Source organism: Mustela nivalis (assembly GCF_964662115.1).
Source record: "Mustela nivalis genome assembly, chromosome: 3".
Classification (NCBI taxonomy): Eukaryota; Metazoa; Chordata; class Mammalia; order Carnivora; family Mustelidae; genus Mustela; species Mustela nivalis.
Genome location: NC_139022.1, coordinates 104,812,005 through 104,825,901, shown reverse-complemented (window position 1 = coordinate 104,825,901; position 13,897 = coordinate 104,812,005). Strand labels below are relative to the sequence as shown.

The 13,897-nt window shown below is 33.6% G+C and overlaps 1 protein-coding gene across 19 annotated transcripts in view; it reads left to right on the top strand.

The window, feature by feature from the left end:
- MATR3 (matrin 3) overlaps positions 1-13,897 on the top strand; it is a 47,353-nt gene that overhangs the window by 22,283 nt on the left and 11,173 nt on the right. For 5 of the 19 annotated variants that reach the window (XM_082725520.1, XM_082725503.1, XM_082725514.1 and 2 more), the window contains 5 exons: positions 1,362-1,439; positions 6,138-7,225; positions 12,122-12,183; positions 13,142-13,183; positions 13,520-13,632. In XM_082725520.1, the coding sequence (XP_082581646.1) occupies positions 6,314-7,225; positions 12,122-12,183; positions 13,142-13,183; positions 13,520-13,632 (1,129 nt within the window). In that variant the 5' untranslated portion in view covers positions 1,362-1,439; positions 6,138-6,313. Of the gene's footprint in view, positions 1-292; positions 377-1,361; positions 1,440-6,137; positions 7,226-12,121; positions 12,184-13,141; positions 13,184-13,519; positions 13,633-13,897 lie in introns of those variants that run through there. The other 14 variants (XM_082725502.1, XM_082725519.1, XM_082725513.1 and 11 more) reach the window with 5 other exon arrangements.

The following is a 13,897-nucleotide window of genomic DNA, read 5'->3' as shown; positions in this document are numbered from 1 at the left end:
ACATTTTTTAGGATGTATCTATTAAGTGATAAAACTTAAAAATACAGGACTGCAGAAAGGGAAGATGATGGCATTGGAAATTGGTAGGTAGAAGGTATCTAAGATGTTAACATTCCCTTTCTAAACTTGTATGTTTGTATACACTGTGGTTTGTATATAAAGTGGAGTGCAATGCTGGGCCTTAAGAGAATTACTAGTACAAAATGAAGAAGGAGAGATAGTCCAGCAAATATATTTATGTAAGTACTGAGCAGACCTATAACTGCTTCTAAAATCTTTTGCATAAGGTGTTGGCTTATGGTGGAAAATGTGTTTCGAGACATAAGATGCAACTAGAACGTGAAAGGCAATAGAACAATGATGTGCTTTTCATGTGGTAAGTAGTTAGGGAATAACGTGTTTTTTAGCAGGGGTGTATATAAAATAGTGATGTTTTAGGAGGTTTGTATTGGAAACTGTAAACAAAGATGCAAAGAGGCCAGCAGAAAGGCAGTAAGATTATGGCAGGGAGGTAAGGACTTCCTTTGAAGGATGAGAAGATAATTTTAAGGTAGATTAGTAATGGAGAACAAAGGAAGAGGTTTAATTTCTTCATATCCCTTCACCTCTGCTGCTTTTCCTCAGTGTTCTCTAAGTTACTGCCAGCCTTTAAATCTGGTATCTTAAAGCTTACTTGTGGTTCAGTAGCAAAATTCAAATATGAATTCCAGCCTTGAATAGAAATGAATGAGACACTAAAGTTGACATATGAAATGGGAGTACAGTGCAAGTGAAGTGTATATTTCTCGTTTTGCATCTAAGGTTTTTCTCATTGGTTGTTATGGTCATCTGTGTAAAAGTAGATGATTACTACAGTCCTGACTATGTGTCAGTAACCATTCTAAGTGTTCTATGTGAACTGATTGATTAAATGTTTACAGCCTTATGGGATGGATATTTTCTTTCCCATTTTGCAGATGAAAAAACAAATGTTAAGTGATTTTCTCAGTCAGTTATTTTGTAGTAGAACTAGCATTCACATCAAGGTATTTGGTAAAAAATCTCCATATATACCGAATGAAATAGCTGTACAAATGTTTGTGGAAACTGAGAGTTGAAAGGGAAGTGGAAATGTCTTAATGATGCAAAATAGCACCTTGAGAAAAGCTCACTAAATCTAAGTAGAGAGGAAAGTAAGACAGGCTAGTATCAAAATCAGATGGAGTCACAAATGTCTGGTAAATGGATTAACTTTCTATCCTGTATTGCTTTAATCCAAAAATTTTTAATGTCTAATTGAAAGTTGCTGTAAGTGTAGGAAGAAGAAAAATATTCTGAGCCTGAATAGGAATCCCTTCTGATTAACATGTTTTCTGTTTTAGCAGCTGAAGGCACTTTTCAACAAACACTCTAATATCATTAGCCTAAGGATCAAGAAGTGGGCTAGAAGTTGAATCCAGGTCTGTAAAATGGATTAAGAATGATAATCGTAAAGGACTTTTTAAAAACTTACACTGGTTTTTTCAGCTTTCTCAGCACTACATTTTAGTGTTTTGTTTCTCCTGTTGCTTGATGGAGTGCATATTGCTTTAAACAAAACTGAAATGAATAGAGCTGGGACTTTATTTCCTAAGAGGTTTATGAACTATTAGTAGTTCATTTTATCGTGAAAAAACCTTTTCTGTCACTCAAAGGTATGCCATACTAAAATTAGATTATGGCACTGAAGAACCACAGATTAAAGTACAAGGTTTAAGCTCTCCAAAAAAAAAAAAAAGCACCCAAAAAACCCAGTTTAAGCTCGCTATATAAAAGATAGATTAAAAAAAGATAGATTGCTCAGATAGGAAATCCATTTTTAAAAATGAAACCCTTAAGATGAGATACAAGTTGGAAAATCTGTTAAGAAGAGATGGTGATGTAAACTAACATTAAAATAAAAATTTACTAACTTTAAGCTGGAAACTATGTTGGTGAATTGTGAGACCATTATAAAATTAATAAAAAGTGTGAAACTTGAAGGAATAATTAAACTACCCTTTACTAGAGTTGGAAATGAATCAGGTACTTCTGACTATAGGAATCTTTGCTTTTGTGTGATTGATGACAAAAATTAAGCATCTACCTTCCGAAATGATGCTTCTTTGAAATTACTAATAGTGAACTTTCCGTGCTATTGTTGACATGATTGGATTTTTTTTTTTTTTTTTTTTTTTTTTTTTTTTTTGCTATATTGGTATGTTGATTCCTACCTTTAACATATTTGGCATATTTTCACACGAATAATTTAATACATCACAAGGGTATTTGGCTTAATAGAACATTCAGGAAATCTGAAAATTCTTAACACCTTCCTGGGTTTTTATTTCAGAAAGAGAAAAATAGTATAAGAAGCTACAGTTTTCTAGTCTTGCTTTTAAGTTTTTGTAAGATTAAAGGGTTAAAATTATGTCAACATAGATACTTTTCCTAAGCATCTCTACAAGCTTTTATGATTATACATGTATTAAAAATAGTTGTTTCTACGATGCAGTTATTTCACATAATTGAGAACATAACTAAAGTTCAGTGTAGTAGTAGATAACTTTAAGACGTAGCATTTTAAAAGTCTGAATTTAAAAGGTGAATTTTTGGGGCGCCTGGGTGGCTCAGTGGGTTAAAGCTTCTGCCTTCTGCTCAGGTTATGATCCCGGGGTCCTGGGATCGAGCCCCGCATCGGGCTCTCTGCTGAGCAGGGAGCCTGCTTCCTCTTCTCTCTCTGCCTGCCTCTCTGCCTACTTGTGATCTCTGTCTGTCAAATAAATAAATAAATAATTTTTTTAAGTGCATTTTTTTCTATAATGTTTTAGAGATTAAAGCCCTCTTAACGCTCATTTTAGTAATCCTGCTAAATAATCCGCTGGAAGAATGAATAATGGGACAAATAAAGTGTTACTTTATATAGGACGTCTAGATGTGGAATGACCATTTATTTCTCTTTACCATGAACTTTATGGATATGTTAACCTGTAATTGTGTTCTGTAATATTTTAGTATTCCACTTCTTTGAAGAAAGTAAATCCAATAAAGCTATTGATGGAATGGGAAGAATTGAATGTTACTAAGAGAAACTTAATTCTTAACCATATATACAATTATTCAGATGTTGACAATGAAGTTAACATTTTTAGTGTCATTTGCACTTATGTCATGAACTAGGTTTAAGCTCCGGGTTAGTTATTTAGAGTTGTCTTGGGTTAGTTATTTAGAATTGTCTCGTGTTTTTAGGGTGAAGGTACTGCTTTTTTTTTTTTTTTTTTTTAAGTGAAACGGGTTTGTTTTTGCTTTGATGGGCATTAAGATTTTAATGGGTAAATTGAATTTTTAATTACATTCTAGATTAGTTATTTCAGAGGAACTACTTTTGAACTTTCTTAACCTGTAGTAAAGGGTAACTGTGGGAAGGCAATTTTATAATACGGGGGAAAACAGTACAATAAGCCATTCTCTTTTAAATAGTAATTTAGTAAACACCTCAGTGTTGTGCTAGCCTTAATATAGGCAGTAGGTCTTGCTTAAATGAGCCTTTTAAAATGGCTTGTCTTTTTTTTTTTTTTTTTTTTTTTTTTTAAATCACTGACCCAAGATACTAAAGGAACTATTTTCGTAAGTGCTCTTTGAACAATGCTGGCATGTCTGATATCTCTCTGTTTCCTTTTTTTTTTTTTATTTAAGATTTTATTTGAGAGCGGGAAAGAGAGAGAATGAGGGGGGGGGTGGAGGGAGAAGCAGACTCCTGGAGAAGGAGAAGCAAGGAGCTGGATGTGGACTCAATCCCAGGACCCTGGGATCATGAGCTGAGCTCAGGGCAGTCATTTAACCTTCACTGAGCCACCCAGGCCCCTGATTTCTCTCAATTTCTTTGTTTTAATGAAAAAATTAAGACCTTGATTATTTGTGCTCCGGTCAAAAGTCTGATTACGTCACTTTTCAGTAATAATGTTCTCGTGTCCTTGTGTGGGGCTGCATTTAAATTGAAACTGTGAGTCTTAAAAACATTATGGTTAGTCTTACGAGATTACAAGTTGTCATGGGATTTACATTGTCGTTTGTCTTGCTCTTTTTCTGAGTTTTTCTGACATCCATTTTCTGTTTTGTCTTAAGGTTATCTTTTATCTTCTCTTAACCTTTCCTTTTACAGATCCACCCTTTTCATATGTGCTACAAAGAAAAGTAATTAAGATCTCTAATCCAGCAGTCACTGCCTTAAAGTATGATCAATTAAAATTTTTTACATGGTCATAATACTATTATATAATTTCCCTAAGGGAAAGGAATAATCCTTAAAGAAGAAAAACAACTGGCTTTTCTGTATTACACAGCTTTGTCTGTACCATGAAGGGCAAAACTGCCATTAACAGTAATATGGTTACTTTGACATGCTGGTTTTAGAACCCTCTAAAACGTTTTGATCTTTTAAAATAAAGTATACCTGGAAATTTAGAGGGTCCTCATAATGTTTGCACAGTATTTCAGCTGCCATTCTGTATGGCATTTTCTGTGAGACATACCAAGGAAACTCATCCAGAAAAATCCACTTACTCTTGTCTTTATTATTCTTAAAGCGTAAGTAGTTTATATATAGTATATCTCATCTAAAACTAGTTTCTTTAGTATCTTTTCTCAGTTTCATCTCTCTTGGTGTGCAAAAACATCTTCTGTAATTCCAGTCACCTCTGATAGCATTTCTGTGTCTTTAACTTTGTTACATCTTTTTGTAAAATCTAACTAAGTCTTGCCTGCGACTTTTTTTTATACTTCTCTACCACTGTATGTCCAGTGTTTCCTTGCTTTATTCGATCATTGGTGGAATTGGTCCCATAATAGACTTGTAACTTGAATATTTCCCAGTTTGTAATGTAATAAAATTTAATAATATTAAACCACCAGTGCATAGGTGAATGGGTGATCAAATGTATGAAACTTAACCGAGCAATGCTTCTTAATTGAATTATATAGCAAACAACTTTAGACTTAACCTTGGTATATAGTTGTGATTATAAAAAATTATTTCATCAAGAACATTTGTTATGTATGTCATTTGATATTTCATGAGAATCGTATGTAAATGCTTTGCAAATTCCTCTGTAACAATTTGAGATGAAATAATAAGGAAGATAATGAAAGTAATTTCATCCAGAAACATATCTTGGGGGATTGTGTTCAGAATTTAAAATTTCCAAGTGAATGGGCTAATCTTGTGAAAAGTTTACAGAAATCTGTATAAGCACAATATCATTTTCATTTTTACCGGTTTTGAGCTCTAGAGGTTCTGTAGCCCAGAGTATTAACTGAGCTTTGATGGATGCTAACTTAGAGGGGAGTTTCACTTCTTTAAATCACCTATACTTCCTGTACCTGGGTTTTTTCTTGGGAGTTCTCCTATTTCTATATTGACCATATTTAGTTCTCCTTACTTTTTAAAATTAGAAATGAAATAAGCACTGCCTGATACAGGATAGACAGTAATAAGGCAGTTAGTCATATGGCTTAAATTTGTGCAGAAATCCTTAAACTAGGAAGTCACTTGTTTTTCTTCACATCTGTCTTTACCTCAAATTGATTTTGCTGCATAAAGGTCTCAACTATTGTGTTTGGTCTTAGATCTTATACTAGGTACTTGACTCCTAAGCTTCATTTACTTGTGATTTTACTTGGTTCTTTCTGATAGTAATAATAGGTCTCATTTTCTAAAGCAGAGTACAACTGATTCATCTTTGACTTGCTGACCTTGATTTTTTGTTTGTTTTTAGTCTTCTCCTGGAACTTAAACATCATACTATAGGGTGTATTTTTATTCTTCCAAAAGAAGAGACCCATCTATATTTTTATTGAAATTTTGATGTACTCAAGACATCTAATCCTTCAATTGAAATGTTTTTAAATTCAGTATGAAATTCCCTTTAATAAACTTTGGCATGAAAGACTACTTTTTAAATATCTATATGCAGGCTCTGCATACATCTGGAATCTGTTTAAGATATGTAATAAATTCCTTGTAAGTTTGAGATCTTATATGTTTTTTTTTTTAATCAACATGATGCATAAGTTTTTTTTCTAAAAAAAAAACAGCATCTACTTAAAGGGATTTATGACTAAAATTGCTTATTTTTCTACAGAGTTGTCTGCTGGTTCTCAGCTTGAAGAAGATTCTACAGTCCTTATTGATCCTTTTTCTTGGCGTTACCATTTTTTGAAGCAAAGTTAACCTAGTTTGCTAGCTTGAGCTTTCTTTTTGGCCTTCTTTTAAAAAAATTTTTTTAAGTCTATAAACTAGACAAGAGATAGTTCTACAATGTCCAAGTCATTCCAGCAGTCATCTCTCGGTAGGGACTCGCAGGGTCATGGGCGTGACCTGTCTGCAGCAGGAATAGGCCTTCTTGCTGCTGCTACCCAGTCTTTAAGTATGCCAGCATCTCTTGGAAGGATGAACCAGGGTACTGCACGCCTTGCTAGTTTAATGAATCTTGGAATGAGTTCTTCATTGAATCAACAAGGAGCTCATAGTGCACTGTCTTCTGCTAGTACTTCTTCCCATAATTTGCAGTCTATATTTAACATTGGAAGTAGAGGTCCACTCCCTTTGTCTTCTCAACACCGTGGAGATGCAGACCAGGCCAGTAACATTTTGGCCAGCTTTGGTCTGTCTGCTAGAGACTTAGATGAACTGAGTCGTTATCCAGAGGACAAGATTACTCCTGAGAATTTGCCCCAAATCCTTCTACAGCTTAAAAGGAGGAGAACTGAAGAAGGCCCTACATTGAGTTATGGTAGAGATGGCAGATCTGCTACACGGGAACCACCATACAGAGTACCTAGGGATGATTGGGAAGAAAAAAGGCACTTTAGAAGAGATAGTTTTGATGATCGTGGTCCTAGTCTCAACCCAGTGCTTGATTATGACCATGGAAGTCGTTCTCAAGAATCTGGTTATTATGACAGAATGGATTATGAAGATGACAGATTAAGAGATGGAGAAAGGTGTAGGGATGATTCTTTTTTTGGTGAGACCTCGCATAACTATCATAAATTTGACAGTGAGTATGAGAGAATGGGACGTGGTCCTGGCCCCTTACAAGAGAGATCTCTCTTTGAGAAAAAGAGGGGCGCTCCTCCAAGTAGCAATATTGAAGACTTCCATGGACTCTTACCGAAGGGTTATCCCCATCTGTGCTCTATATGTGATTTGCCAGTTCATTCTAATAAGGTGAGTTAATGCAACAGATACTTCTAATTTCTTTTACATTGTAGTGCCTATTCTGTATTTACCTATATCTTTTACTCTAATTCTGTAGTCTGGTGACACTGAGTTGATCGAGAATTTTTATGCTTTTGAGAACACTTTATTTGGAAGGTAATTGTTTTTGAGCATTAAACCAGGGCTTTACATTAATACAATCTGCCTAGATTACTTCTGGCCACAAAGCTGTCATCCACTGGGATTATCTTGTTGGTTTTTGGCATCAATATGTTCTTCTTAATCATATATTTAAGCAGGTTTTTTTGTCTGCTTTGTTGAATTGTTTTAAGTATTTTTTTTATTATTTTTTTTTTTTTTGCAGTCAATGTGCTCTGCCATTCAGGATGCTAGATTTCAGCTCTCCATCTGTCTTGATTGCTGATTTGTATGTAGTAAAGATGTATTCTTGAACAATTCTCTTTTTTTCCTTATCTGTGGCTACAGGGAAAGAGTTAATGTAGAGCCCTGGTGTTTGTTTCAGTATGTTTCATATTTTAGATTAGTTCATTCTTCTTTTTTAATTTCCCTTTGACACAAACTCTCATACTATGACTGAAATTTTTCATCATTTTTTTTCTCCTTTTCCACAACTTTCTTAAACATACTTCAAAACTCACTTTTTATTATCCCATATTGCATCTGTCCCTTTAGAGACTTGGAAAAATCAACTACTGCAGTATCCCGCTCTATGTTCCTCATAAGCCATGTTCTTTTTCTGACTAGGTTTAGACTTCTGGTATAGTCATTTGAGCAAAAGGAAAAAGAAAAAAATATATATATCTAATTCTCCTTTGCTTTAATTATCACATCTAGTAAAATGGGAGCTTTTTCAAAATGCCCTTATAAATACGTTGTCCTTTCTCTTACAACATTTTCAATGTTACTTATTCTCACTGAATTTTTTTTTTATATACAGTGCAGTTGACTTAAAAGTCAACATAAATAGCACTCTAATAGCTTAATTATGATCTCTGACTGTCCATATTTCCTGATGTGCTGTACAGTTATTCTACTTAACATGTTGCTGCCATGAAATTGGATTTGAGGATTACTATTCAGGATTTTTTCTTTACAGTAACATCTGGAAGGATCATTTCTTTTTCATATCTTTCCCTTTAAAATGCAATTTTTAGTGACTTGATTTTTTGAGTAAATCATAGATCATGAGTGATTTTGTTTTTAATATTCTATTTAAAAGTATTACCAGCCACTCCCTTTTCTGTGTTTGGCTCTCAGTATTTTTGCCTCAGGTAATTAAGAGAATAGACTTCTTTCATTTGAATTTACAGAATACTTTGAAAAATGTCTTTAAGAAGTTAATTCTTAGCTAAATTTATTTCTGTAGCACAAAAATCTTTTGAATTATTGTATAATAGATTAAGTACAGCACAAAGAATATTTTAATCTTTAATCCAAATAAACTAAACTAACATCAAATGCTAAATTTAAATTCCTAAATTAATTTTTATTAAAGATGTGACCCCAAACTCCTAAAAGTTAGGGGATTTTATTTGCTAGGTGTCTTTAGTGTTGTCTTTTTCCAAATATGTTGGATAAAGTTTTAGCTCTGGTGGGAGTTGATTTAATGAAAAGGTCCACAAAACTTTGGTGACTCAGTTTTTTCTGTTACTTCTTGCCTTTTGCAGAATGGGCAATATTATCAGTGTTCTCAGATAGGGTCTCTAAATTCCAAGGAAAATAGCTAGTTACAGTGTCTCAAATGAAGGTGATTCTAAGGGACTTAAAATCTTTGCTAATGGAGTCCTCATACATCAAGAGCTTTTGCTGGAAATCTTATTATTCTGACTTTGAGCAGTATTTACCCTTGTTGCTTGCACATAGAAAAACACTAAAGGACCATAAAAGGAAACCCCAAGAGGGTTTAAGTCAGAGAAAAGTTTCGGTTATTATATGTGATTAATCTTTTCTCTCCAAATTTTGCTATTAGTTCCTGAACAATAATATTAATAAAACACTATAGTTAAGTGGATCTAAATTAATGAAAAAAAAGTTTTTAAATATCTGATGAAACTTTGGATTCAAGAGTAAGATACCTTGCCCTAGTGCAAGAGGTATTTTATACCTTTCAAAATGCTTAGGCCCTAGCTGGTTTTGGTACTGTGCCACAGTATTGTGAACATTTAAGAAATACTTGAGGTCCATTGATTGATTGATTGATTTGCAAAACTTATATTTGTAAATTGGGCCAATTTTAAGAATTTTAAGCACTCGGGTTGTCTTAATGTATTCCAGTTTCCTTAACATAGCTCATGTTTTCTGAGTATCTGCATTATTGAAAAAAATAACTATTTACCTTTAGTTGTGGTCCTTTCTCATTTAATAGCTGATGCAGAAACAATGACTTGAGAGAAAATTCCTGTGGTGAAAGTAGATAATGGAAATTTTTAAACATTTAATCCTGCTCTCTGGTATTGCTGCATAACTTGGAAAATCTGTTCTTTTCACTTAGTGGTAGTGTTAAATAATTTACATGATCAAAACTTCATCTTACCATGAAATAAAGAACTTTTAGGTGAAAAACATGATCTAATTTATCATCATTATTTGATATTTTAAGTGACTTTGAGTGATGGTATTGCTTTTATTTCTTCCTAGGTCATTTTAGAATGTCAAATTACTTTTCTCCATAACCTCAGACTTCCCTCAAATTCTTTTCACTTAGAGTGCCCACTACAGCCTTTTCACCGTCTTGTCACTTGAGCTCATAGTTTTCCTTTTAGTATTATTCTAAAAGCCCTTAAAGTCTTTATTCTGCCATTCCAGAAGTGCTTCTCCCAAATTATCCTTTCTTTATATAATTTAGGTATCTCAAAGACTGTTAAGGTGAATATAGTTTTCCTACAGAACTTCTACATTCAAAATGTGAATCCTTTTACCTTATTAATCTGATGTGAAAGCTACCTCAATTTAGAATCAAGAATATAGGTTTTTTAAAAACCCTTTTGACTCTTAATCCTCGCTTTAAACCAAAGATGCCGATGGGGTAGTGCAGATTAGGAATGTGGGTGGGTTTGGGAGATACATAATAATTCTTTGATCTTGGCCTTCCTTCTAGTACTTTGAAAGACCAGCTACATTTTTACCTTAAGTTTGAACCTTTAAAGAGCATAGAGGATTGGATATAAATAATTTTCTGTTCAACTAGATACCTTTCCATCTCCTGTGAATTAGAAATGTGCATAATAGGGTAACTTTTACTCCTCTCCCAACACACTGCTTCTCAAGGACGTTTTAAATAAAATCTGAATATTTTTATTTCAGAAAATTCTAAGTTAAGGTATTTGTTTAGTCCCTCTTAGGAATTTTGTGAACTTGACCTATGGCACCTCTTCTTATAGCCATTTTAAAAGTGTCCTCCAATAAGTCAGTGGTCTGTTGCTTTGCAAGTACAAACTTTTTATATCCCAAATAAACTGGTTGTGGAGCCAGCTGAAGAGATTTCTTTAGGTTCCTTAGCTATTAGCCATTATTTTTAAAAAGATAATCTAGCTTTGAGGTACAGCTTCCATAGTTCTTTCACAGGATGTTAATTAATTCTTTTAGGGGAGAGGAAGTATGTAAGCTTTTGTAATATAAATCCATTTTTTTAAAATTGGGTTTATAAAACACCATTCTGAAGCTTTTCAAGAAGGTAGCTCTTGCAATTTGGTTTCTTATTTTAATTTAGCTCTAAGTGAGTCTCCATTTTAAAAACATTGCCTGACCGTGTTTTATATTCCAAATATAATGTATTAGGTAGTGTGGATGTGACGGAAGTTGCCTCATTTTGTGGGAATTTGTGAAACCGTACTTGTAAAGCAGGAATTGTAAAACGAGATAGCTTTATAAGCAATGTAATGACAGTTAATTTTTTTTCTTTTTTGGGCACTTTTGTGCCTGGCAATGTTCTGATAAGCAGTTTACCTTTAGTCATTCACTTTACATAAAATCCTAGGAAAGTATTGAATCATAGTAAATTTCAATAATAGGTACTGATAGGTACCAAGGATTCGTGTCTATTAAGTGGCACCTTGGGAATGGAACCTAGTCAGTCTGCCAGCAAAGCCTCATTCTTCAGTTGTCTAAAACATTGATCATTTATATGTGGATTTTTTTTTTAACTAAAGAAAGGAAAGCTTATTTGCATAAAATAGGAAAGAAGTTAATCCCTTAAATTAATTTTAAAAAATAACCACAGAGGAGCACAAATACTGATGAATGTTTCCCTTCCTAAAATTTGGAAACAGGCATTTCTGAAATTTGCTTCTTTACTTATGGGAAGTAGAATGGGAGCTTAGTTTTTTGATAAATGGGGACCATTTTCTAGAAAAACCATTCCTGTTGAATCTTAGCTTTTCATGGCTATAGTATACTTGGAACACACATTAAAGCTGGATAAAATTAACTAGTCACATAACATTTCTAGAAAAGTAGATAGACGCATGGATATTTTATCATAGAGTTTTATAAAGGCAGTTCTAATGATACAATATATATAATCCAGTTTGATCCACAGTAGAGATTAGTAGGTCTAGGTGATCTCAAGGTCAGTTGTTATTCTTGATCTTTATTAACTCTCTTTTCCCTGTCAGGTCTATTAGTATGTTAACCAAGTTAATCCAGTTTTTCCAAGAATGTGCATGGCGTATTTGAGGGCAGGATCATGCTACAAGGATTCAGAGAAATGGTTTTAAATTAATTTGTTGTGACTATTGAATGGTCAGGTGTTTTCTACAGTCTGTCATGCTTGAAAAGCATATGTTATACTGCATACAAATTGTAACTTCTTAGAGTTTGAATGGTTCAGATGAAAAATATTTTAGCTTTTTTTTTTGTTAATTCTACTAATTTACTTTGCTGCAGGAGTGGAGTCAACATATCAATGGAGCAAGTCACAGTCGTCGATGCCAGCTTCTTCTTGAAATGTAGGAGTTTGAAATACCTTTAAAGCATCCGTACCGTGAATCAGAAACAGCCATTGATTGGTTTTGGGGAGTTCATCACTTGCTTGTAATATCCACATTGTTCAACACTGTGTAGTTGATACTGACCAGGCCTTATCAATTACAAACAAAATGTTTAGATCTGGAATCTCATTTCAGAATATTAGGTTCAGTGTTAGTGGTGTTTTTTATTTAATATTATTTGTAGGGCAAATAAATGGGCTGTCTTTCTGCAAATTGCAAGAATTTTTAAGACACTTAAAGATGGCCTTTGATACATAGAATAAACTCAGGCATTTTCAGTAACAATTAATACATGCTCTAAAAATATAGCAGATAGAAAAGTCATTAGGAATTAGAAGTTGTTGAGCAAAATCCATCAAGATACACTTTTTGCTTTTGAGTGACCTTTGGTTCTGATTTTAAGCTGCTGGAATGGAATGGAATTCATAAAGAATCTCCCTGCCGAAACACACATACCCGTTGTTCACTAGATTGCCAGTTTTCATATAGGTCTAGCTCCGTTGGGCTTTCTTTACTTTCTAGTGTCACAACTCTGTTTTTGCTATTGGAATTTAATACTGGAGAAGGAAAACCTGTGGTTGGTCCTTATTTCTGTATATATCCACATTTCCAGTTCCCCATGCAGCACTTTTTCCTCCTTATGACTTACCAAATAAATATAAAATTAAACTTAAATGTATATTATCTAAATTTTCATTATAGAACACGTTTGTTCTTGTTCATTTGGATTATTTTGAAGTTCTGGAGGTGTTTTTTTTTTTAATATCCATATGTTATGTTTTAAATTATAGTATTTCTAACACTTAGACTCTCCTGTAACTTCACTAATAAATAAACTCTGTTTTAAAGGCCAAACAAGGCTATTTTATGAAAAGGACAGTTTTATTTTAAAGTTAATTTTCTGGTCTCTTTAAAGCTACCCAGAATGGAATCCTGACAATGATACAGGACACACAATGTAAGTTAAAATTTTTAAGCTCTTGTTAATAAAGGAGATCATTGTAAGGAATTCAGGTTAAACTTTCAAAATTTATAAGCACATATTTTCTGAGTATCTTCATTAAATATGAGAGTTTGGTATAAGTCACTGTGGGTAAAAGAATCTTTAGAATTCTAATTTTTATGTTAGTGATTATTATGTTACTGTTATTACAGCTTTTTCCCTAGTTACTTCACACATAAATGCCTGCAAAGATTGGAATTATAATCATTAAAGGGGTATTTTAACAATAAATCTTAATTATTTTTGATGAAACATTTTGTATTCATTACATTTTATGTCTCTCATTACTAGGGGTGATCCATTCATGCTGCAGCAGTCTACAAACCCAGCACCAGGAATTCTGGGACCTCCACCTCCCTCATTTCATCTTGGGGGACCAGCGGTTGGACCAAGAGGAAATCTGGGTGATTATAAAATTTGTCACCTTTCTCTGAGAGCTTTTACTAAAAATGAAATGCAGTGATTAGAGGTAAAAGAAGGCTTGTTGAAAAATTAATCAAAATAACATCATATCTCATGAGAAGACATGGTTATTATACTTGTAATAACCTCTGATTTGTGTTTGAAAGATGTCCTGTTTTCCTGAGGCGCCTGGGTGGCTCAGTCGGTTAAGCATCCGACTCTTGATCTCAGCTCAGGTTTTGATCTCAGGGTTGTGAGTTCTGGCCC